General features: G+C 40.2%; 1 protein-coding gene across 3 annotated transcripts in view; it reads right to left on the minus strand.

Annotated features, from left to right (window-relative positions):
• Positions 1–27,269, minus strand: part of LOC138960090 (calcium-activated potassium channel slowpoke-like) — a 74,093-nt gene that overhangs the window by 15,370 nt on the left and 31,454 nt on the right. For 2 of the 3 annotated variants that reach the window (XM_070331830.1, XM_070331827.1), the window contains exons 14-22: positions 22,339–22,415; positions 18,995–19,030; positions 12,326–12,358; positions 10,306–10,387; positions 9,376–9,553; positions 8,104–8,328; positions 7,340–7,538; positions 1,779–1,877; positions 380–510 (exon numbers count right to left, since the gene is read on the minus strand). In XM_070331830.1, the coding sequence (XP_070187931.1) occupies positions 380–510; positions 1,779–1,877; positions 7,340–7,538; positions 8,104–8,328; positions 9,376–9,553; positions 10,306–10,387; positions 12,326–12,358; positions 18,995–19,030; positions 22,339–22,415 (1,060 nt within the window). The remainder of the gene's footprint in view (positions 1–379; positions 511–1,778; positions 1,878–7,339; positions 7,539–8,103; positions 8,329–9,375; positions 9,554–10,305; positions 10,388–12,325; positions 12,359–18,994; positions 19,031–22,338; positions 22,416–27,269) is intronic. The other variant, XM_070331828.1, reaches the window with a different exon arrangement.

Raw genomic sequence — 27,269 nt, forward strand, 5'->3', positions numbered from 1 at the left:
TGACATGGATTTCGTGCGCACTTGGTCTTGTGCTTGCGTGTACACACGGGGGTGTTCGGACACCGAGGAGAGTCTGCACACAAAGTTGACTCTGAGAAATAAATCTCTCGCCGAACGTGGGGACGAAGTCACGCTGACAACGGCCAACCGGATACAAATCCAGCGCGCTACCGACTGAGCTACATCCCCGCCCGGACGAAGTCCTAAATTGGGGGATCATAAGAGGGGGTTCTATCTGTACTCCCAGTGCTCATGAGTGAGTCAAACATGCTGATAGCGAATGCGGTACCAAGGGCTCGCGTCGTGTACAGCTCCATGTAACCACTGCATTACCCCCATCCCCCTTTCCGAACACCAAAGTGGTGTATGTTATACTCACAGTGCTCATGAGTGAGTCGAGCACGCTGACAGCGAAGGCAGTTCCACAGGCAAAGGGCTGCGTCATGTACAGCTCTGTGTCTGGGTCATCATCGTCATCCTGATCCAGGAACTGAACGTTGGAGTCGTTGGCTGCACACAAACACTTACAGGTCACACATCTTTCTTTCTTTCTTTATTTGGTGTTTAACGTCGTTTTCAACCATTCAAGGTTATATCGCGACAGGGAAAGGGGGGAGTTGGGATAGGGGAAAGGGGGGAGATGGGATAGAGCCACTTGTTAATTGTTTCTTGTTCACAAAAGCACTAATCAAAAAATTGCTCCAGGGGCTTGCAACGTAGTACAATATATGACCTTACCGGCAGAATGCAAGTTTCCAGTACAAAGGACTTAACATTTCTTACATACTGCTTGACTAAAATCTTTACAAACATTGACTATATTCTATACAAGAAACACTTAACAAGGGTAAAAGGAGAAACAGAACCGTTAGTCGCCTCTTACGACATGCTGGGGAGCATCGGGTAAATTCTTTCTCGTCCCAACCAATATGGGACTCCCCCTGACCCGCGGGGGGTTACAGGTCACACAGGTGAACATCAAAAGGGTCTACAGTGGAACTGCCCTTTACGACCTAAACAAATCTGTGAAAATGTAAGGTCTTAAAAAGGAGGGAGTTTTAAAATGGAGGTAAAATTACTGAGGTTATGAGTAGAAGATCTTGAGAAGCAATGCCTTAAAAAAGGGAGGGGGGGGGGGGGTCCACAGTTTATCCCAATAAGAGACTCTGGAGCTCTAAAGAAGATCCTGTCTGATCCCTAAATCCATCAGCCTAAAAACGGAGGAATTAGTGCACAGGAGAAGAAACCTAAGGCCAAAAAAAAAAAAAAGGTGTGGTTAAGGTAACATAGCCAAAAATAATAGGGTAGGAAGGTAGGCAATCACTTTTTTTTTTTATACTTTTTTTTCTAATGTGTACAAATTAAACCTACTTGACAGGGAAATAAGTGTGCGACTCGAGCGCTTTCGCTTTCATTGCGTTTTCTGCACTGTTTTTTTATTTTTTATTTTTTTTTTACAAATGTAATAAAAAGTTATAGGGTTGGCCCCTAAAAATAGGGTAGGTCGGGTTACCGTAACCACACCTATTTTTTTTTTAGGCCTAATCCAAAATGACACTGGCACATCATCATTTTCATTACGAGAAGTAGTTATCAATACAAACATTTGACACATATTATACTTATGTCTACGTCACTTGCAAGACACACATTTTAAAAATTTAGTCCAAGAGTGAGCAGCTTTCCTTTGGAAAAAACTACAACTGATTTTATCACTCTTTCAAATGAATAAAAACCAAGTTAGAGAAAGATCAGAAGACAAATGTGACTACCCATACCCAGTTCTGTGATGAGGGGAATGTTGCTGCCGGAGACGGAATCTCGTCGATTCATGACAATAGGACTGCCCAGGGAGGAGAATCCAGCTGGCATGAAAGCTGAAACATAACACCGTACTTGACATATCCGCTTTAAAAAAGTCACTGTATTATTGGTAATTCTTTTTGAATTATTTTTGTCTTCTTACAGAAAGAACCACCATAGCTATTGCACAAGTACTCTGAAAAAAATGAACTGTTTTGTTTGCTTGTTCTAGTCAGCAGTGAAAACGTAAGCAAGCGCACAAGCACTGCATAATTAAAAGCTGAAGAAAATTTGGTGAAGGTTTGGTGAGCTTATATTTTCAACTGGAACAAACTGTGCACTGGCTTTGTTTCCTGCGGAGTTATTTTAAAAGAATATTATTTACAGGTTGAAACTTCTTTTAGACAACTGATGATTCAGAGCGGGTGCAACCACAATGTTTGAAGACCTTACTGCCCTGACACCTATAACTAGTATGGGAATTTGGCTTTTTACATGTACAGATATTAGGCTGGCACCAAAAAGTCTTGTATCCTCCAGCAACATAAATGATTTTGATTTTTGAGACCTAAAGAGTTGTGGGCTGGTAGAGACAATTAAATGCTAAAGAGTCATTTTCTGGGCTTCAGTTTTGAATAATCAATGGTAGTCAACTTTCCTATATATCCAATGCACAATATAGATAGCAAAGTCATTTTAAATATCTACTTGTAAATGCCTGCACCTCGTGCTTTGAATCTCTTTATCTGTCAAACTTCTTAAATGATGCCATGCTTTCAACAGCAGCGTGAGCTTGAAAGGGGTTATACATAAGGGACAGCGTACCACGCGAGAGATGAAATAACTCAATTAAAATGATTTGTCTTGCTTTTCAATAGTGGAGATACAGAAAGTGTACATTTGTACTTTTCCCATGCAGCCATGCATAAGCGTCTGAATGAGACAATGAAATCTACATGATGAGTATATGTGTAAAATACATTGATAATATGCATGAAGATGATGACGATGATGGTGGAAATAATCATCGTGAGCATGAAAATGACTCGTGCTTCGCTAAAGCGCACTCCAAGCAGTACTGGCACCAAAAGTTCTTCAGAATAACTTCTGTAAAATGGTTTGAATCTAGGGTTGTCTGCTGAAAGGCTGCATCTGATAAAGCCAATGCCATGTTCTACTTATTTCAGTTTCTTGGTTCCATATGCAATCAGGACATTTGGTGGCATGGCTTAATTGAGAATTAAAATAGTATCTCTGACTTTTTTGCATCTGATAAAGCCAATGCCATTTTAAACTTATATACAAAACCTTGGTTCCATACGAAATCAGGACATTAGGAGACACAGCTTGAAACGAAAGAGTATCTCTGGACCTTTTGGCAAGTTTTCATCTGTAGCAAGGTACTTGCAGACCCTAGTTTGTGTGTGGAGAAATATGGAATCATATGTTCTCCATCTTACAAACAGCCATTACAAGTTACTTGCGTGAGTGTCAAGAACAATCTGAATGTCACATGAGAACTACATCTCAATGCTCAAAATTGAGGCAAACTCTTCATTGTACTGGAAACGTTCCAAAAGCCAGTGTGTACACATTCTTCATTGCCCCGGTGTGAACACTTCAGGGATTTGAAGACGGAATAGCTGTAACTGTGAGATTATGGTGTCAAATTTGACGACTTCCACCCTTACCGGGCGAAGCCAGCTTTTGGCATTCACTTTTGTTTTAACACCTCACCATTCAAATAAAAGAGATGACGCATTTTGATTAGTTCAGAGAGAGAACATTTTGTAGGATGCAACTCCACACACTATAAAATAATGTCAGAAAGTATAGCACAACATACTAACTGCTAAAATGTGTCATCCTTTAAGTAGACTTATGGGAAACAAGTAAACATTGCCTAATGCAGAGTCCCCCAAATTGGGGTCGCCCTTTATGTTTCAAACTGGTTGAATTCGCTTTCATCAGCATCAACATATTGTGACAAGCAGTAGTATTTGTAGCTACAGATCTCAAACTGCCTCTGATTTTAACCACAGGTGATAGAGGTACGTTTAAATTCACTGTATCTAAAAGAGACTTAGGCAGCCCAATGCAAGACAACTCTAGATGCACACGGGAAACGTAGCAGTAGAAGGCATGCGATGCAAATTGATACATACGCACACTCACTTAGCCACATCACCAAAACTCCTTCCCTCTTCCCCTTTGTACTAACCCCACCTAGCCAACAAAATAAACAATACATTTATTGCATTTGTTGCTGCTAGCCAACAAAATAAACAATATACATTTATTGCATTTGTTGCTGCTAGCCAACAAAATAAACAATACATTTATTGTATTTCTTGCTGCATAATGGCAGAAGACTTTGTTATCAAACACATTTTACAGAAGTTTATTCCACAGAGTTTTGAGCAGCAAACAATCACCTGCATTTGCATTGAACTTAAAACAAACAAAAGTTCCAAATACCAACAGAGGTGTACATGTGCACATGTTTTAAAGGTGTGCGCAAAACCTAACTCAGTGCACAAAACGCTGTATGTATGATCGATAAGAAGAAGAAACTCTGTAAGAAACTAACACTTTGTACCATAAATTACAATTTTCTAAGTGTTAAAGATTTTAACGACTTCTTGCACCTGAGCTTGCACAAAATCTACGGTCCATGCAGTCAATCCCAGGCCTCAAACTTTTTTTAACTTTTTTAATTTTGTTTTAAGATGCACAGTTTTACCAACAGTTCCTTGCTTTAGCTTTGAATTGAACCTTCAGAAAAAACACACATGTCGATATCTTCAAATACACAAAATCAACATTCATTTCTATAACACAGTGAAACCTGTCCCGAGCAACCACTGTGTTTTACATCCATTTCCTTTCCAAATGTGTGTTCCCAAAACCACTTCTCCATTAAAATGTAATAAGCTAGAACATTTGACCAGCCATAATGCCTTTCAACAGAAAATCTTACATACTTCCAAAATCAAAGACAAACGATTAAACACAGACAAATCAACTAACAAATACAAATTTGAACAAGGTTATTTTCCGGAATGTTAAATCCACTAATACGAGTTGCCTGCCAAATGTTAAATACTTTATAAGAACACACCTACAAAATTAGCTGGTTGTGCTTCACTGCACTAAATATACCTATGCAATACAGTACCTTGAAATGTTTTTGACAAGATCATTCAAAACAACTTTTATCCAAGTACTGCCTCCAAATCTCTACTCTATCTCTTTTTTGAAGAGATCATTTAACCCAACTTTATACAAGTACTGCCTCCCAATCTCTATACTCTATCTCTTTTGAAGAGATCATTTAACCTATCTTTTATACAAGTACTGCCTCCTAATCTCTACTCTATCTCTTTTTTGAAGAGATCATTTTAACCTAACTTTTATCCAAGTACTGCCTCCAAATTTCTACTCTATCTCTTTTTAGAAGAGATAATTTCACCAAACTTTTATACAAGTACTGCTTCCCAATCTCTACTCTATCTCTTTTTTGAAGAGATCGTTTAACCTAACTTTATACAAGTACTGCCTCCCAATCTCTATACTCTATCTCTTTTGAAGAGATCATTTAACCTAACTTTTATCCAAGTACTGCCTCCAAATCTCTACTCTTTCGAAGAGATCATTTCACCCAACTTTTATACAAGTACTGCTTCCCAATCTCTACTCTATCTAACCCAACTTTTATACAAGTACTGCCTCCCAATCTCTACTCTATCTAACCCAACTTTTATACAAGTACTGCCTCCCAATCTTTGATAGACGGCAGACCTGGAAACCACACATTGCACAGGCAGAGACGAAGGCCCGGCGCAAGCTAGCCATACTCAGGAAGCTGGCAGGTACCACCTGGGGAGCGAACGAGAAGATACTGAAGACAGTATACCAGGGAACAATCAGACCCCACCTCGAGTACGGCTCCACAGCGTGGTCAACCTCAGCCAAGACAAACCTGCAGACCCTTGACCGTGTGCAAAACCAGGCCCTCCGACTCATCACTGGTGCAATGAAATCCACGCCCATCAAGGAAATGGAGAAGCTTACCACCATCCAACCCCTCTGTCAGAGAAGAGAAGCCAAGACTATGGTACAGGCCGAGAAGCTCAAGTGCCTACCCGACCACCCCATGAAGCACAGACTGAGCAACCTCACCAAGAACCGGCTCAAACGGAGCAGTTTTGTACACGAGAGCAAGAGACTTTCTCGACAGTACAGGGAAGTCCTCCCACAGAACACTCTACCTCTGACTCAAGAAGAAGAGGAAACCCCCAAGGCAACAGAGAAACCAGGCATCCAGATCTGCACCAGTGTTCCACATGTTACCTCAGGAGAAGATCAGAATGACACAGCTCGACAGGCACTCACCTTAGCCCTGATCGACGAACAGTACCCAAAAGAGGCGTGGATCCATGTATACACCGATGGATCAGCAACTAACGCCGTGCTCAATGGAGGTGCAGGCATTCTCATCCAGTTCCCTGGGGGACATACAGCTACATCCAGCGTTGCCACTGGCAAACACTGCACAAACTATAAAGCAGAAGCAGAAGCTCTCATGCAGGCCACCTCCTTGGTTCAGGACTCCGCAGACCCTTGCTACCAAGTTGTCTTCCTCTCGGACGCCCTTTCAGTCCTTCAGGCCCTAGAGAACGACAAACTCCCACAGCTGGCCAAAGCATTACAGATGGTCAGACAAACCAGAAGAGTTGTTCTCCAGTGGATACCAGCACACTGTGGGATACCAGGAAATGAAAGGGCAGATGAGCTGGCGAAAGAAGGAGCCGTGGAAGACCAACCTGAAAACAGTGTCAGCTTTAGTGAGCAGAAGACAATCATCAAGGCATTGATGAGGCCAAGGACAAACAGAGATGACTACCACACAATGTCCAGAGAGCAGCAAGTCAACCTCATCAGGCTGCGTACTGGCCACAACAGGCTCAATGCTCACATGAACCGAAAGTTCAAGCTGGCGCCATCACCAACCTGTGCCTGCGGTCAAGAAGACCAAACAGCGGAACACATCTTACAGCGATGTCCCTTACTAGATGAGGAACGAAAAGAAGTGTGGCCGTCACCAACTCCCTTGCAGACCAAACTATACGGCAGTCGACAGGAGTTGGAGAAAACGACAACATTTATCACCAGTGCTGGACTGATTGTGTAACCTCTGCGAACGCCAAGAAGAAGAAGAAGCCTCCCAATCTCTACTCTATCTAACCCAACTTTTATACAAGTACTGCCTCCCAATCTCTACTCTATCTAACCCAACTTTTATACAAGTACTGCTTCCCAATCTCTACTCTATCTAACCCAACTTTTATACAAGTACTGCCTCCCAATCTCTACTCTATCTAACCCAACTTTTATACAAGTACTGCCTCCCAATCTCTACTCTATCTCTTTTCCGACCCAAAACCCTGAATAGCCTTTCTTTAATTGTCAAGGGTGGTGGTGGTGGTGGCTCAAAACAGACTCCTCCGTGTCCGATCCTTCCTTCCCACAATACCTGGAACGGGCGCGGCCGCCTGCAGCAGCCCCAAGCTGTCGTCAAAGGTCATGGCCTTGATGTTGAGCGAGCACAAGATGGCCTCCTTGTCCACCAGGTTGGGGTCGTCCAGGTTCTTGTCCTTGGCCGACACGATAACGCACATGTCGCACAGGTTGATGTTCACCGCACGCAGGTTGGCTCGGATCAGAGGGGAACCCTGTCATGGGACAAATGATCAAGGTTTTTCAGAAGGGTAGCAATGTTTACAATTTGTGTTACAATGTTTTCGCGCACATTTTACTTCCACAGGTTAATTACATATTGACAGAAACAAAAAACCAAATAGACTGCCAACGTTCCAAAATTCAGAATAAAAATACAAGACAGGTAGGTTGTTGGAACATTCTATTATTGACAAAACAAAACGTTACATTCACAGAGATATCGACCCAGCGGTCTTTTAAGTGCACAGACAAACACTAATTAGACAACACTTATCTGACAAACACTAATTAGACAACACGTATCTGACAAACACTAATTAGACAACACTTATCTGACAAACACTAATTAGACAACACTTATCTGACAAACACTAATTAGACAACACTTATCTGACAAACACTAATTAGACAACACTTATCTGACAAACACTAATTAGACAACACTTATTACACATTGACAGGCTTCCATTTGAAACTTCGAGGTCGTCATCATGGAAATGACGCCCGACAAAAGCTAATTGAAGCCCGACGGAGCGAACAGAACACAAGAACACTTACAGGCAGAATGGACAACTTGGGGAAGTTTTGCAAGGTCTTCCACTCTTTGTGCAGGTACTCCAAGTTGCCGACGATGACGCAGTGTCGCAGCTCGTGGTAGTGGAAGTTACTGGCCCTCAGTGGCATCACCAGGTTGCGTAGACCAATCAGAGGAGAGGCGGCATCCGCAAACAGACACACCACCACGTGATTGTTCATACCTGTCAACATGGCCTGGTTCCGATCCTGGAGAAAACAATTTACAAACAATGATGAGCAGGCTGTACAGTGGAACCCCTCTTTTAAGACCTCCACAAATCTGAGAAAATCAGGTCTTAAAAAGGAGGGGATCTGAAAATGGGGGCACATTTACAGACGTTATCAACAGAAAGTCTGAGAAAATCAGGTCTTAAAAAGGAGGGGATCTTGAAAGGGGGGTACATTTACAGACGTTATGAACAGAAAGTCTGAGAAAACTGGGTCTTAAAAAGGAGAAACATTTAAATCGGGGGAGTCTTAAAAGGGGGGTTTCACTGTATTACAAGTAGACTCTCAAGGACCAAAATTTGCTAAAGACTGCAACAACAAAATCAAACCCTCCAAGAATGATCTTGCTCAGAATGAGTCACACCAAAAAACGGTCTGAGCCATTATGTCTTTAATCTTTGATCAACAAAGAATGTTTTCTTTGCTAAACCTATCACAAGTGTCATATGGTACAGGCGCAGACATGAAATCGCTACCGGGGGACACAGCAATTATTTAAAGCTCCCACTCAAGCACTCTATGTCTGTGTACTAGGGAGCTGAATGGTGAGAGGGGAAGCTGCATTTTTATTGCTGAAGAAGGAACACTGCTTGCAAAGTTGAAATGAGTTGTTTCTTTCTGTCTTCCTACCAAGAATAATTAGTGATCTGCAGACAGAAAAATCAACAATGCCAAACTAACCTCTCTAAGATCTGAGAAATAAATGCATACAACCTGTGCAATAGAGTAGGCGGGAATTATGCAGAACCAATCTCCTGGCACTTCTCTAAGTTCCTTTTCTTTTTTTCTTTTTTTAGTGACTCAGTTTTCTTCTGTCAAAAGTAACTATCTGTATAAAGGCTGACCAGTGCAGGGTTACACGCGTTTTTTTCAACTGGGAAGAAGTGACCCCAATTTCGCAGCAATGGGAAAGTAAAGTACTAAAGTAATGGAAATGCTTCTGTTGGGAGGAAGCGAACCGAATTTCTCAGCAATGGGAAAATAAAGTACTAAAGTAAAAAGGAAACGCTTCTGTCGTCATCTCACCATGAGGACTTCATGTATAGGGTGGTCGGGAGACCAGTGGAACATGCCGGTGGAGTCGAACTTGCGCGGCTCATCAGTGGGTGAGCTGGGAACATCGGGTTGGGGCGACATGGAGGGTAGGGGTGGCATGTCACGCATCGAATCCTGCGATAGCGCTGTGTTACGACCGCTCGCCGGACTGCAAAACAACAGTCAAGTAATGATGAAACAACCTTGAAACAATGGTGAAAAAGGAAAATTATATTAGATGAACTAGCATCTTAGACCACTCTTAGTACATTTTCTTTTAATAGATGATTGTCATTTGTTTTACCTCATGTCTGCCCTGCGTGTGATGGTGTGATCGTGACTGCTGTAGTGTGGGCGTGTGTGTGTTGGTGTGTATGTCAGTGTATGTGTGGGCGTGTGTGTGTGTGTGTGTCAGTGTGTGTGTGGGTGTGTGTGTGTGCGTGATTTTACCAACACTACGCGAAATTCCTTGTGCTTTAAATGTTTTTTAATGTCACTTGGCTCAATAAATACTGTATTCTGTATTCTGTATTCTAGACTGAAAAACTTTGTTTGTTGCACAAGATAACGATGACAATAGTGAGGGGGCGATGTGAAAGACAGAAACAACAATGATGACAGCAATATTTATGATGATTACATTGTGGGGAATGATGCTGTTCTGAGGTACAGTGGAACCTCCTTCTAAGGCCTCGAAAATTCTGCTAAAATCAGGTCTTAAAAAAGAGGTAAGTCTTAAAATGAGGGTAAATTTGCAGAGGTTATGAACAGAAAGTCTGAGAAAACAGGGTCTTAAAAGGGAGTGAGTCTTAAATTGGGGGGAGGGGGGGTGCTTTAAAGGGGGGTTCCACTGTAATACTGATGAACACACAGTAACAGTGTTAGTGTTGATAATCATAGTCAGATGACACGTGAACTCACAGTATAGATGACGCAGCACTGGCAATAATGGCAGCTGCCCTTGGTGTTTCTGTCTTTGGTAGGGATGCTTTGTCCTTCTTGTCTGCACACCCAATATCAAAAATATGTCAAACAGCTACTTCCACACAAACCATGAAAAATATGAGAAAACGTTCCTTCCACACATATGAAATAATTCCTTCAGCAAACAACAACAACAACAACATAATGTGAAACGGTTCCTTACAATGAAAACATGAAGATTATTTAAAACAATTCCTTTGACACACAAATTTGTTTTTTCTTTCAGCCCTGACAGTAAATATTTATATACAAAAAGCATTACCTGTATTTACCTAACCTGACAACTTACAATGTGCCTTGATGTATACATGAATACACCACACACGCAACCATTGTACTGAACAGTTTGTTGCCCGTTAAAGTAAGTTACTCACCAGTTAATACACACACAAAAAAAGAAGAAAAACAAGTCGCGTAAGGCGAAATTACTACATTTAGTCAAGCTGTCGAACTCATGGAATGAAACTGAACGCACTGTATTTTTTTCACCAAGACAGTACAGCTTCGTCAATCCCGCCGCAAGAAGGAAATCGCTCACCTCCCACGTGCAAAACGCAGTGATATGCACACGCCAGAATAGCGCGGTAGCGTATTGTGCTAAGCAGGAAAGCGCACTTTTCTGTATTCGTGTTAACTTTCTGAGCTTGTTTTGAATACAACCTATCATATCTATATGTTTTTGGAATCAGGAAACGATAAAGAATAAGATGAAATCATTTTTGGATCGACTTCTTAAATTTTAATCGTAAGACTAATTAATCTATTTTCGTTAATTGTGATCACATTTTAAGAGTAAACATGACATATGTATATATTTTTAGATTCAGAATGTGATGAAGAAAACGATGCAATCAATTTTAAATCTGTTTGCAAAAAATCGATTTTAATGACAACTTTAATGAGCAAACTCATAAATTAATTTGTAAGCCACCAAGCTGAAATGCAATACCAAAGTCCGGGCGTCGTCGAAGATTACTTGACCAAAATTTCAACCAATTTGGTTGAAAAATGAGAGCGTGACAGAGCCGCCTCAACTTTCATGAAAAGCCGGATATGATGTCATCAAAGACATTTATCAAAAAAATTAAAAAAACGTCTGGGGATATCATACCCAGGAACTCCCATGTAAAATTTCATGAAGATCGGTCTAGTAGTTTTCTCTAAATCGCTCTACACACACACACACACACACACACACACACACACACACACACACACACACACCACATCCTCGTCTCCCCCCTCTACGTTAAACCATTTAGTCAAAACTTGACTAAATGTAAAAAAGAAAGAAGTAAGTTACTCAGGACGTCAGCTGATGTCGCATATTGGGTTAATGCTACAGAAAGAGGTAGTCAACATGCCTAGTGGTAGCTTCTCCAGATTCAGAATTGTTGTGCAGACACTAACATTGTTTTACTATGGCAGAGAACTGTGAGATACATCTGCCTGCCTGATAACTTGCACACTAAGGCCGTCTGTCACAAGATAATCAAGAAAGGATAACAGCGATGTTTGACTGTTGCCAGAGCAGTTTGAAAATCTGCTGCTGCGGCGGAAGAGCAAACGCCTTTTATACCTAGGCTCAGCCTTTCAACACAGATGACTACAGGTAAAATTATATGAAAAGTAAAATCTGGGATTTCTAACAGGAAAACCAACAGTCATCTGATTTCCATACCCACTTAAGTAACATTTAAGCTCTTTCCTGATTAATCCTTAATCAAATTATGTGTATTAGTTTTAACTATATGATTATATCATATACAGTGGAACCCCCCTTTTAAGACCTCCACAAATCTGAGAAAATCAGGTCTTAAAAAGGAGGGAGTCTTAAAATGGGGGTAATTTTACAGAGGTTATGAACAGAAAGTCTAGGAAAACACGGTCTTAAAAAGGAGGGAGTCTTAATTTGGGGGGTCTTAAAAGGGGGGTTCCCCTGTAGAATACTACTCACCATCTCCTGTCAACGGCTCCGTCCTCTGGAGTGCTGTAAAGAATAATGGAAAACTATTGTAGTGTGCGTGACTGTACCATAAAGTATCTTTTCACTGTTAAGTACAACTTAACAGTGTACTATTGTTTCATAAATCATGTGCGTCAATGCAAGCACCAACAAAGGGAAACTCAACACACTGTTCCTCTTAATTACACACAACGGAATTTAGTGCAATGACAATAATTCTGCATGCCATAACGTTTTTCCCACCCCCTGCTGCTCTTAATTAATAAGCGTAAAGCCAGGCTCATGCTTTTTAGACCTTGTTAAATCATGTGCAGCAGTGTTTATCAACAATTTGTCTAATGAAGCTCAGGTCATTCATCATTTCTGATGTGCCTTTTGTAAAGCCAATCGGTGAACCAACACAGGAACATGTGATCACAAACACAATAGTCAATAGTGAGTTTTCATGCAGGTTTTTATTTCATTTCTTCTTCTTCTGCGTTCCCACTATTTTATTTAATTCAGCTCTCATGTCTTTAAGATGCCTTTTTTTGCAGAATTAATCTTCATGTTCCGCAACATGTCACTTTGAGGAGGGTGGATATTCAAACATAAGCTTAGTATCTGTATCCATATTGGCATTAAGTCACTTGAAGACTTTGATGTTAAAACTCATTGAAACATTATGTTTGACATGAGAGCAAATAACGATCTCTATAATTTGATACTAATTCCTTTTCTTGAAAAGTTTAACAAAAAGTGACAACAATTTTCAGAGAGTGTATGATTTGTACGTGTACAGTGTATAATCATAAAACATGTCAAATGATTTGCATGCAAAAACTGAAAGACTTTAGAAAATACCACAACACAAAAGGGCTGTTTTTAGAAAGGTATGAAAGGTGCTAGTACATTTGATAAAGGTTCAAAACTGTAGAAATGTATTGTGTAAGTGAGAGGTATACACATGCAATCCACAAGAAAGAACAAAACAATGAAAGGGATGGAAAACAGAGTGTTGTATAGCTGAAGACAGAATTCATGACACTCTCAGTGTATATGTGACCTTCCACCACGAAATGAGTCACATGTCACCTTTGCATGATTTTCATATTTTTACATTTTCCTAAAGAGTTTTTTATGCTCTATCCAGTGGTGAAAACCGTTTTAGAAAAGAGCGAAAACTGTTTGAGTTATAAGCATGTGACTAAGTTGACCCTCACACTGTTACCAGACACTCCCCGGACTAATATTAAGCCTAGCGCAGAACCGCGCGAGGTGAGATACGACTCATTTCGTGGTGGAGGGTCACATATGATTAGAACGCTTTCACGCCATCTGTCTGCAAACGTGGTCTGGGTTTGTTTTGTCCGAGGTGCATATATGACTGTGCGTGCATGCACTTATGCGCCTGCACATATGAGTGCATTAATGTGTGCTTGTTCTCTCAATTCAAGGACCAACAAATGATACTTTAAACTTATAGTGAAGCAGACAGAAACTGACTTAAAATGGACCTGTTGTTTTAACTGGGCAAGTTTTAACACCCACCCCATTGCCCCCAGAATGAAAGCAGTCAAAAATGTTAAAGGCTATAGAAATTAATTGAGAAAAATGTTCTCTGAAGTTTGAGCTGAAGAAGTTTTGATCTGGATAATTGCAATGTGTCTAATAAACTTGCGTGATGTGCAATTAATGTCAGCATCTTTTTCTGAGGCATACTTTCTGATTACTTTATTATTTGTGCTATAGATGCAGTGAGTGGAGTAAAAGAATGTTAAGAAATAACTCTGTTGGATTTGCATGGGTTGTGAAAGAGTGAATACTCTTGGAAAATATGAGGCAAGCTTTCCCGCCTGACATTATAGGCCAATCACACGTGGACAAGGATCAAGAGTAGAGACACACCCCTCGCTTTTGACTGACCCATGGCACGCAGGAAAGCTTGCCTCATATTTTTCCAAGAGTATTCACTCTTTCACAACACATACAAACCTGGCAGAGTTATTTCCCGAATTTGTCTATTAATAGAGTACTAGCTCAAGTTATGCAATCTAGAACACCCATGTTGAAAGTGAAACACATCTTTTACACAAAGACAGGTAAGGTTTCATTTGCTGAGCAAATTTTGTGAACATGTGATTTTTTTCTGTGCTGCTCTTTTTATATTTAGTCAAGTTTTGACTAAATATTTTAACATCGAGGGGGAATCGAAACGAGGGTCGTGGTGTATGTGCGTGCGTGTGTGTGTGTGTGTGTCTGTGTGTGTGTGTAGAGCGATTCAGACTAAACTACTGGACCGATCTTTATGAAATTTGACATGAGAGTTCCTGGGTATGAAATCCCCGAACGTTTTTTTCATTTTTTTGATAAATGTCTTTGATGACGTCATATCCGGCTTTTCGTGAAAGTTGAGGTGGCACTGTCACGCCCTCATTTTTCAACCAAATTGGTTGAAATTTTGATCAAGTAATCTTCGACGAAGCCCGGACTTCGGTATTGCATTTCAGCTTGGTGGCTTAAAAATTAATTAATGACTTTGGTCATTAAAAATCTGAAAATTGTAAAAAAAAATAAAAATTTATAAAACGATCCAAATTTACGTTTATCTTATTCTCCATCATTTGCTGATTCCAAAAACATATAAATATGTTATATTCGGATTAAAAACAAGCTCTGAAAATTAAATATATAAAAATTATTATCAAAATTAAATTGTCCAAATCAATTTAAAAACATTTTCATCTTATTCCTTGTCGGTTCCTGATTCCAAAAACATATAGATATGATATGTTTGGATTAAAAACACGCTCAGAAAGTTAAAACAAAGAGAGGTACAGAAAAGCGTGCTATCCTTCTTAGCGCAACTACTACCCCGCTCTTCTTGTCAATTTCACTGCCTTTGCCATGAGCGGTGGACTGACGATGCTACGAGTATACGGTCTTGCTGAAAAATGGCATTGCGTTCAGTTTCATTCTGTGAGTTCGACAGCTACTTGACTAAATGTTGTATTTTCGCCTTACGCGACTTGTTTGCTGTTGTTGACACCACATGTGAATTTGAATTCATGCGAACACTTAATATTATATGAAGTCAACGGACTGTGTGTAGATAGTTTTTCATGCAGTGTTTTACAGCTGTTAGAGTGTAATTACCGGGGTAAGTTGTTGGTGTAAAATATAAAAGTTTGTACATGAATTTCACAAGACTGTCACATGCGTGGTACAAATACCCAACCATCTAGAGGTATTAATCATGCATCTCATGAAATCCACACTTAATATTCATTAGTGATGTATAGCACATCAAAATCATAATGACCAGAGGTATGTGCAACACATCATATTTTCATCGCATCTGGATGAAAAGGTTAGATGTGTCACATAATCAATGACAGATCATATCTGATGGCTGCAACATCTGTTGTAAGGTCTACCTACACTCTGAAAACAGCAACAGCTACTAAATCATGCGTCAGATCGAAAACTGTTGACAAAATATAGTTTGAATGACTAGACACAGAAGTTAACGGCTGACTAAACAGGTGCTGTTTACTTGTTCTGGCAAGTCGCTGTCCGAACGCAAACAACAGGGAACCTGTACCAATCAAAAATCTTCTGTTAATAAGGCTACGTACTCTTTGACAAAAACTTTCCGTGTTGCTCTCCTGTTGAAATGGGAATGAATGCCACCAAGACTTGCTAAAAAATAATATACACCAACCTCAGAAACTAGTCTGAATACGCAGGTATAAGATCAACAAATTGTTAAAAAAAAAGGAAAAAAAAAAGAAAGCATGCTTTCCTTTTCACTACTTTAATACATGTAACTTGCTCTGAAGGAAAAGTAGCTAATCAACTTTTTAGGGGCTAAACGTTTGGAAAAGACAGCTAGATTAAATGTATTCAACCCTGACAGAATTTTTTTTTTTTCATAAATAGTTTGCTAATTTCTGCATTCAAGGCAAGCACTAAGCTGAGAAGCACTTTAAAATAACTTATCACATGTCAAAACAGATAAAAAAAGGTATAAAGGGCAAGGCAGGTTAAACATTTATTTCATGCAATATAAATACACAGATGGTTTTGTGAATAGACAATGTTGGGAAATAACTCTGTCAAGTTTGTATGGGCTGGGGAAGAGTTGCTTCCCCTATTTCCATAGATAAACTGAGGCAAGCCTACAATGCCTCGTGTAGCTTTCCTCAGTATTTCTATGGCAAAACAAGGGTACACAACTCTTTAACAACCCTCAAACACCTGACTGCATGTACGTATTTCCAAATTTGTCTATTCTGTCACAGGAAATAATTTAGTGCAAAAAATACACGTCCATGTTAAAGTCAGAATCCAAAACACATCCTAATATAAAAAATCATCTAGCAAGAAAAATTATTTACTTTACCAAATTAACTAGGTAATAATGAAATGATGAAAGAGAAATAAGATCAATTGTACATGAAAGTAAGGGTTTTAAAGATTATACTGAATATAAGTATTACTATGAAGTTGCATGATTAATGGCATGAGTTAAAAAAGAGAGATTGTAAATCATCAAGAGTAATAATGCAAGGGCAGGGTTAAAATTAAGTAAAAAGAAGTGCCAGTTAAGCCTGTTCTTAATATATGCAGTGCTGTGCTGCCAGCAGGAAAAATGGCTGTCAGCTTTTTAATATTCCTCCATTACGCTGTGCACAACTTTCAGTCATATCACTCAAATGAACGGGGCGGGGATGTAGCTCAGTCGGTAGCGCGCTGGATTTGTATCCAGTTGGCCGCTGTCGGCGTGAGTTCGTCCCCACGTTCGGCGAGAGATTTATTTCTCAGAGTCAACTGTGTGCAGACTCTCCTCGGTGTCCGAACACCCCCCGTGTGTACACGCAAGCACAAGGCCAAGTGCGCACGAAAAAGATCCTGTAATCCATGTCAGAGTTCAGTGGGTTATAGAAACACGAAAATACCCAGCATGCTTCCTCCGAAAGCGGCGTATGGCTGCCTAAATGGCGGGGTAAAAACGGTCATACACGTAAAAGCCGTGGGAGTTTCAGCCCATGAACGAACAAACAAACTCAAATGAACGGCAACTGCAACTCATTTCACTTCTTCTTCTTCTTCTGCGTTCGTGGGCTGAAAATCCCATGTACACTCGTGTTTGTGCACGAGTGCAATTTTACGTGTATGACCGTTTTTACCCCGCCATTTAGGCAGCCATACACCGCTTTCGGAGGAAGTATGCTGGATATTTTCGTGTTTTTATAACCCACCGAACTCTGACATGGATTACAGGATCTTTTCCGTGCGCACTAGGTCTTGTGCTTGCGTGTACACACGAAGGGGGATAAGCCACTAGCAGGTCTGCACATAAGTTGACCTGGGAGATCGGAAAAATCTTTACACTTAACCCACCAGGTGGCCGCGGCCGGGATTTTAACCCTCGACCTTCCGATTAAGAGCCTGACGTCTTACCACCACGCCACAGCGCCCGTCGACTCATTTCACTTAGTCCGAGAACAAATGTCTAATTCGTGTACCAAAATTTGCGTAATCCGACATGAATTTGCAAAATAAAGGCAACACAAAGCACAAAATGGTGCCAGAGATCAAGACTGGAACCAAGTTTCGAAGAAAAAAATCATCAAGGCTTAAAGGTTAAACGCGTCATTTAAATCCGTCATATCTCGCTAGCCAATCAGCGTTGACTGCAGACGATGAAGCATTCTTGTGCTCAAAGCAAGACTTGTGCAGGTGTCACGAACTGAAACCTCTGCTGAACAATCCTTCTCATTGCGGTCAATGCGCATGCGCCAATCTTGGACTTAATAAATGCGACCCTTTGACCGAAATAACCATGGGTTAGGGTTAGGGTTAGGATTAGGGTTAGGATTAGGGTTAGGATTAGGGTTAGGGTAAGGGTTAGGTTGTTCACGACCTGATTAATCTCCCCATGTTAGCGCATGCGCATTGACCGCAATGAGAAGGATTGTTCAGGCAGAGTTTTCAGTTGGTGACACAGGGAAATTCACTGTGCACAGCTGCACAGTGCACTTTTGTTTTACACTGCATGCAGCTGCGTTCGGACTATATTGAGAACAGGCTTAATGTAGTGTAGATGTATAAATGAAGAAAAAAATTTAAAACAAAACTTGGTACAAAGGAACCCCATTTAAAAACCACTGGGTTTTAACATGTTTCCCACATTGTAAGACCCTTGTTTTTAAGATTTGTTGCTTATTAATGTCTGCAAATTTACCTCCATTTTTAGGCTCCTTCTCTTTTGAGATCTCATTATTTCAGATTGTTTTTAGGTTTTAAAATGGGAGTTCCAATGTACAGTAATCCAAAACCATTGCAAAGAGTAAAAGAAAATAGACAGGAGAGAGAGAGAGAGAGAGAGAGAGAGAGAGAGAGAGAGAGAGAGAGAGAGAGAGAGAGAGAGAGAGAGAGAGAGAGAGAGGAGAGAGAGAGAGAGGAGAGAGAGAGGAGAGAGAGAGAGAGAGAGAGAGAGAGAGAGAGAGAGAGAGAGAGAGAGAGAGAGAGAGAGAGAGAGAGAGAGAGAGAGAGCGAGCAGTGAACTATAGTGCCAAGCCGGTCAGAGACTACAGACATCCAAATCAATGAAAAGTGCGGTGCGTGACACATAGACGCATGACACCGAGACACAGAAGTGAGCTGTGGTTATACCTAACACTGCAGCTGCTCCTTTTTTGAACATTGCCACTTGAGAGAAAACAAAGTCAACAGAATCAGCTCACTATAGGAAAAGCAGTGACAGAACAAAAATGAATCAATCACATAATAAATTAAATAACAGTCCTCAATCCCTTTCCCCAAATTCATACAAAATGAAAAATGACAGAAAACAAAATTCAATCACATGATAAATTAAATACATATAACAGTCCTCTCCGAATCCAAAGCTCATACTACAGTCAAACCTGCTCTTGCGACCACCTCTCAAAAGCCACCGCCTTCCCACAACAAACACTCTGAATGATCCCAGAAGAGTTTTTCTTCTATATAATTCACCTTTACACAGTGACCACCTGTCTCTTACGACCACTTATTTTGGTCTGTACCCTGGGTGGTCATAATTAGACAAGTTCAACTGTATGTGAACAGTGATGTGACCAAAATGATGAATTGATCATGTAAAAAAATTCTTTTCTGAACAAAATGCATAGCCAATCCAATTATCAAGAAAAGTACCGTACTTTTCGGACTATAAGGCGCAACTTATATTTTACTCCAATTATAGAAAACAAAATCACCACCTAAATGCTAAATCCATCAGCATTAGTCCTTGTAAGCAGGCCATCCAGCTACTTTTCACATTTGTTGCTGGTAGTGAATTCGAACATTGCAACCAGTATCTTTCCACTTACAATACTTGTTAGGTTTTGGTCAACAATTTTTACAAGGTATAATAATTAAACAGAGACCTAGAGACATATTCGGTAAATATAAAAAAATATAAAAAAAATGCTGGTATATAATATAACCCTACCCAGGCAACCACAAAATGCTTTCATATCAATGGCTGATTACAGAATGCTTGCATATAATTCAATACATTATACAGTCCTGGTAAAGTGAAAAATACTGTTTCTGTGTAGTGCTTTATTAACCTAGTGTGTCAATTTAACTGCAAAGTATCCTGTCATGTTTATTTGAGGACCAGGTAAGTGTAAAATGCTGGTACATGTATATTCATCCTGGGAACCTGATGAATGCAACATGCTGTACTGCTGGCCAGATCCTAAGATAACTGCAAAATGCTGGTACGTATATGAACAAGCACTGTCTGTACCCCGATTCCAAGCTACACACCAAATTTCAGCTCAATCGACCCATTAGAGACAGAGATATATTCTAAGTCTAGTCTGGACAAACAGACAAACGGACAGACGGACAGACACACTGACAGACGGACAGACAGAGTGAAACCTATACACCACCAAATATACGGTGATGTAATAAACCCTAGGCCCTGGCAGATGCAAAGTATGCCATTGTATTAACTTTGACTCTGAGCTGTAGTAACGTCATGCTCCATGCTGGTCGTATATTCACCACAGGACCGCACATTTCTATGCAAGTACAATGTATATTCATAAGACGATATATATATCCATCAAGTAACAGCACAACATACTGCTGTGTTCAAACCATGAACCAGACAACTGCAAAATGCTGGTACAGTACATGTATTTCCATATTCTACACCAAGAGAACTGCAATGATGGCCAGAGCCATCTAGATCAAGATTCGAACCCTCATCCTTGTGACTATATTCAATATGCTATTACCTGTGTACCGAGTTAGATTCACACAAGAACCGGACAAACCAGGGCACCTGTGAGGAATGTTCTTCGGAAGTTGCACTGATCAAATAAGACAACGTAACCATCAAGAGCATGAAGTTATGGCACTTAACTTAATGTTTTGCTGATGTTCTCTAAAGCAGGAAAAAAATTACTAGTACCATGTATTTCAGCTTGAACCAAGCAGGCAAGTCAATTTTATCTCCAAGGATGTATTTACTGTAATTCAAACAAACACAACAACAAATACACAAACACAATGCTAGGAGCAGACAAATGAATTACATTTAGAAGCTCCATTGCTCAAAACTAAGACACACACACACACACACATCTTAATGATTATACCTATACAGCAGCGGGAACCAGTTAAAAGTTTGTGGGATAAAATAACATATTAGTCTGCAAGTACAACAAAAGTTGGTCAGTTTGTCAGTTCATGCTTGGCTGAATCATTTGCAGCGCATGCAAACCAAGAGAGCTGTGTTTATCTTTCAAACAAGTTTTAGTTTCGCATTGCAGTATTTCTCTATCTACAGACAGACATGTACACACAAAAAACAAACAAAGCCGAAGCACATGTCAGTCTATACACACAGTAGACACTACAGAAGCCACGCATGGATGAACGTGAATTAAATATTTGCACCCTATAACTCTTGTTCTACCAGCAGTATAACTATAAGCAAATCCAATAGGAAGGTTTCCGCCAGTTATCTCTTTGAGGTTTTGGGTGCTTACAGAGAACCGTGCCCCTTGCGGGGGCATCAAACATAGAGGTCACAAGCAGGGTCAAGGGGAAGGTCGGCTGGGCGGACAGGAGACTACAATAGGAAGGTTTCCGCCAGTTATCTCTCTTTGAGGTTTTGGGTGCTTAGAGAGTACCGTGCCCCTTGCGGGGGGCATCAAACATCGAGGTCACAAGCAGGGTCAAGGGGAAGGTCGGCTGGGCGGACAGGAGACTATTGAATTGATTCCACTGCCAAGTGAAGCAATTCAAACACACAATTCAGTACATTCTGTTCTTCTAAACTGTATACCGACGTCTTCAATGGATAAATCATTCTGGCTCTGGGTACAGATTGAGGACAAAACAAGAAAATGCTGTCGTTCCAACTGTTTTTCCGGCAGTGTCCAGTGACAGCTAGTTCAGGTGAAAGGACATTTGAACCACCAACAATGGTGCTTTCAGATAGACATTTAAACCTTATTTTAAACCAAACTTAAAACCTGCTAGCTGCTGTGGATCAAAAGCTTCAACTGACTTCTACAGCCCAAAGCAAATGGAGGCTTTACACTACAGTCACTCTGTATTATTATGACAATAAAAAAAGTCCAGTCCATCAGACTACAGCAACAGCAACTGTAAAGTATGCAGCCTGTACAAGGAAAGAAGCTACCAAACTCTACATGAGAGTCAAGTTGGGGTGAGTGTTGCTAAAAGCCATGTGTGTGATGAGGCAAATCTTTCATATCCTTTCACACTTAATATCAAAGTAAAGCCTATATTTCTGCAACAAAAGCAAAGGAAATTACCCTCAGTCTCTTGAAGCAACCTGATAATACCCATTTTTCATGCCTTAGAGCCCTTTGCAATAAACGTGAACTGAAGTGATCAACCTAGATAGAGTATATTTTCTCCTTAATTCTGAAGGGAGCACTCTTGCTGTATTGTAAATTATGGCCAGAAGATATATAACTTACATGGTCTGCATCGGCATTTCTTGATGGCACGCACATCGGTCACATCTCGGTGGCAGTTCTTGCAGTAATAGAATGCCCTGAAACAGAAACAAAGCCATCCATAAAATTATTTGTTGTTGCAAAAGTTCATAAGTGCAATTAAGAAAATGTTTTACTTAGTGCATGCATTTTGCAAAAAACAAACTTAATGTCTGCTACACACAACAACTGCTACAGTTCTGATATTAAAAAAGAAAAGAAAAAGAAAACGTCCAAAAATGATTTACATGTGTGCATTTCAAAATAGGGAAGGGAACATTGGTTTTCTAAAAGTTACAGAAAACTGAAATATTTTGTGTGTGTGAAAAGATAACAATATTTACATGCTGCAGAACCAGTACTTCTTGCATGAAAGGACTGCTACATGTACAGTAAAACCTGCGAGCAAAGGACGCTCTTGGGGAGCCTTGCCACTGTCCTTTGTAGCAAGGTGTCCTTTCTTATGAATATGAATGCGCCAACATTTGTTTTGAGAAAAAAAAAAAACCAGCCAAATGAATTACATGATTGTTTGTTAGTGGTACATGTAGTTTTATTGTATGTATGTGTGCATCTATATATATATATACGACTAGAGTCTGTCTGTCTGTTCGCGATGCACGGCCAAAGTTCTCGGTGGATCTTTTTCAAATTTGGACACCGTATTCAGCAACACCCCGGACACAACCTCATCGATGAGATATTTCAACATGTGCTCTCAGCGCGCAGCGCTATGCGCGCTGAACCGATTTTGTGTTTTTTTGTCGGGATCCACTACCAGTAACTCTTCTTTATCTTCTCCAGTGTTTTTAGCCGCGATTATCTCCCTTCCTCCGTGTGGCGTCAATCCATATTCCCGTTACTACGTTACTATTTTTAGAAGGTCACTGCACGTTACTATTTTTAGGTCTCCAGTGTTTTTCGCGTTTATCTCCTTTCCTTCGTGCGGCTGCAAAGCCGGCGTACTCCCAGGCGCAGCCTGGTATTCGGCTCTACTTCTTCCCGGCGAAGCCGGTACCCGGCGAAGCGGGTAATCATCTAGTGTTTATATACAAATGCATGTTTAGTTCTTTCATTACATGTAAATTGTAATAAAAATAAAAACCAAAACTTGATGTTCAGAAAAACAATTGTTAATAAAAATTCCAAACTGTGCATTAGTCATAGTCATACAGAAAGTGACAAAGAGAAGAAAAAAGTTCAAGGATAGTCTGCAAAATGTATACGTACAAAACCACAATCAGTAATTTCATCACTGGGGTTTGCGGAAAAAGTCAGAGAGAGAGAGAGAGAGAGAGAGAGAGAGAGAGAGAGAGAGAGAGAGAGAGAGAGAGAGAGAGAGAGAGAGAGAGAGAATTGAATTGAAATTTATTTTACGAGGGTGACAGAATAAGCAATGTATACATGCTTTTTTTCATCCGGCCCTCGCCCATTAAGGGGTAACAAACAAGAAGAAATAAAAGATAAGTTTAACTATAGTACAAATGACATATTTACATAATTAACATGTCAAGCAACCAATAAGACATTTTAAGATGCAATAGGATTCTTTAGCAATGCTTGAAAATTATATATAACAGAGAAATATGTGTTTGTATAAAAATAAAAATAAATCCTTCATGAATTATATATCATCATGTTTTTCAATATAATCAGAGAGTACAGTTATATTTTGCCAGCTGCTTGATAATATTTCTGATAAAAAACGCTGGCGCTGGACCCGAGTACTCTTCAGACTGGCTCGCTCCCCCAGTATGAAAGTTTTTGTCTTGTGCACGTGGATTTAAAAAGAAAAGAAAAAATTTATTTTACACAATTAAAAAAATTATTAGAGTAAAATAAAACATTAAAACGTTCAAAATAAACAAAAGTAAACAAGAATTAAAAAAAAATTAAAAAAATTAAAAAATAGACCGCCCATGCCAGGAATCGAACTCGGATCACTTTTGGCACAGTATGAAAGTTTTTGTCTTGTGCACGTGAATTAAAAAAAAAAAAAAAAATTATTTATTTTAAACAATTAAAAAAATTATTAGAGTAAAATAAAACATTAAAACGTTCATAATAAACAAAAGTAAACAAGAATTAAAAAAAAAAAAAAAATAGACCGCCCATGCCGGGAATCGAACCCGGATCCCTTTGGCCACCAAGCCACCACCTTGAATCACTGACACAGTGTCCCTGTCGCTCTCTCTCGTGCTCTCTGTCAGTCTCACCGAGACCAAACCTGCACTGTAGTTTCTTTGCCGAGACCAAATTAATCCCCACCCGCTGGCTGGCTTGCAAATCGTCTCGCATGCGATACGCATGCTTTTCATGACGCATGCGTTCGGCTGTTCTATCAGCTCAATGGCTGGCTGTCGCTCCGATTGAATTCGTCCAACCGTCTAGAACTTTTGTGTTTTTTGGGGCATTTAGGTCCCAGGTAACATTATGAAGTTTTAATACGATCAATCGGACCTATTATCAAGTTAGTGTATCAACTTTTGAACGAACTGCGCCCAGTAGTTTCCCAGCAATAAGCTGTTAAGTCGAGACAGACAGACAGATAGACAGACAGACACACACACAATTAAAGTCTGTTGGACCCTAGTACTGCGTACTCGGGGATAAGTTTTGTAAAAGAAACAGGATGTAATATTCCTTGAATGATGTTTCATGAATTCGTAATTTAATTATATTTGGAATAGCGTTCCACATAATTGCTCCAGAATATGATAGGCTCGACTTGTACAGGTCAATTCGTGGAGTTGGGGTAATTAATTTGTTACATTTTCTATAATGATTTATTTTGAAATTTGAAAGAGAGAGAGAGAACGAGCGAGCGAGAGAGAGAACGAGCTAGCGAGAGAGAGAGAGAGAGAGAGAGAGAGAGAGAGAGAGAGAGAGAGAGAGGGAGGGAGGGAGGGAGGGAGGGAGGGAGGGAGGGAGGGAGGGAGGGAGGGAGGGAGGAGGAGGGAGGGAGAGAGAGAGAGAGAGAGAGAGAGAGAGAGAGAGAGAGAGAGAGAGAGAGAGAGAGAGAGAGAGAGAGAGAGAGAGAGAGAGAGAGAGAGAGAGAGAGAGAGAGAGAGAGAGAGAGAGAGAGAGAGAGAGAGAGAGAGAGAGAGAGAGAGAGAGAGAGAGAGGTGCAATCGGTTTCTTACGACCTGAAGCAATGGGCCATTCACGGGAAGATTCTTTGATCGAGCTGTTGAAAACCACTCAAAGAGTTCTTCGTTCAACTCATCATAGGTTGTTTTTCTTCTCTTTACACATTTTGCCGTCGATCTGGCACCGGATTCCCATTGACTGAGAATTTGTGTTCGATCAGCTTTTTTCCCCGCAATTCAGCTCATCAGCAACTTTTCGAACGGACAGCCCCTTGTCCAATTTCTTTATGACATCGACTCTCTCTTCTAAAGTCAAAAATTTGATGAGACGAAGACAAAGGATGAGACGAAGATGCATCACAGTACAGAAAGTAGAAACCCGAAATGCACAAAGCAAACTGTTTTTGTTTGTGAGTTCACGGCATCGACCAATGAGCGTGCACCATACAAAAATCAACTTCTTTCAAGTGCTGTCATTGGCTTACAAAATAAGCTTCTCGTGCGTTCACATCGCCAGCGAGATTGTATTTGCAGAACCAAGATGGCGGACCAGCGTCTGCTAAAAGCTGTCTGCTTCAAGGGTTTGTCCGTTGTTGACAAATAACGAACCCAATCGGGACCAAAAAAGGGTGTCCGCGTCCGCGCCTTTGAGGTGTTCGCTCTTTTAAGGTGTTTTTGAGTGTAAAATACATCCGTCCTCACTTGAATTGTTCGTTATGCTAAGGTGTCCGCCGAAATAAGGGTCCGCTAGATGCAGGTTTTACTGTAGTTGCAAGAACACCATTTCATAAACATAACCATCTGTTGTTGAACCCTTCGTTCACTAAGTGCATGCTATAGACGTATTGTAATCTCAAGAGTTCAGTATATAAACACTTTTTTTTAACAAATTCATTTTTTCGTAGAATTCTAAAATTGTAGGTTTATAAACAGTGATTTTCGAAGTTTGAGTTTTTAAATCCAAAAAATTCAAGTTTATCAACAGAAATTCAAACATTTAAGTTTATAAACAGAGATCTGAAAAGTTGAGTTTGTAAACACACATCTGTTTGTGGCTCCCCTGCTCATGAACTGTACAGGATTGAGGACAATTAAAATTTTGTATCAAACTAAAGTAGGAAGCACTTGATGCAAAAATGTTCCTCCAAGCTAGGGTCTCATTATGACTGCAAAGCTTTCAGAAACACACACTGTTTTTTTACTGCTGACTGATCGGTCACAAAATCCGCTTGGCTTGTCACTAACACAATTGCGACACTACAAATGCCTCCCTGTGAAGTTGTTGCAGTAAATAAACCCATAATGGCTGGGGACAGCTGGCACCACTTTGTTTTATTTATTATTATTATTTTTTTACGCTTCACACCCACACGGCCAGTTTGTTGCAATACAATCAGTGCACTTGGGCCGACAGATGCACAGAAAGAGCTGGGGATTAATTCTTTTAGCTGACTACCTGTTATTGCAAAACAGTATTATTGCCACAGCCATATGCTTATTGAAGTCCCGTAGTGAATCCCCTGGCATCCAACTCCTGTGAAAGTGATGACTTACATGATGTGTATTTGTAACACATGGAAGCGCTCATCAGTTTAAAGGGATCCATCACCTTTTTGTTTTTAATTCCAAATGCTGTTTAAATTGGGTCAGTATGAAACAGGGGCTCACATCCATGAGAGGTGGCATAGGACAAATGTCCTGAACATTACAAAAGTGATAGGACATTTGTCCTGAACAAAAATAAATCAATAGGACATTTGTTTTGGCAACAAAACGTAAATTTAATTAAACTTGACTAGTTTTTTGTCACAAAGGTAACAGAAC

The sequence above is a fragment of the Littorina saxatilis genome, linkage group LG2, assembly GCF_037325665.1.
Source record: "Littorina saxatilis isolate snail1 linkage group LG2, US_GU_Lsax_2.0, whole genome shotgun sequence".
Lineage (NCBI taxonomy): Eukaryota > Metazoa > Mollusca > Gastropoda > Littorinimorpha > Littorinidae > Littorina > Littorina saxatilis.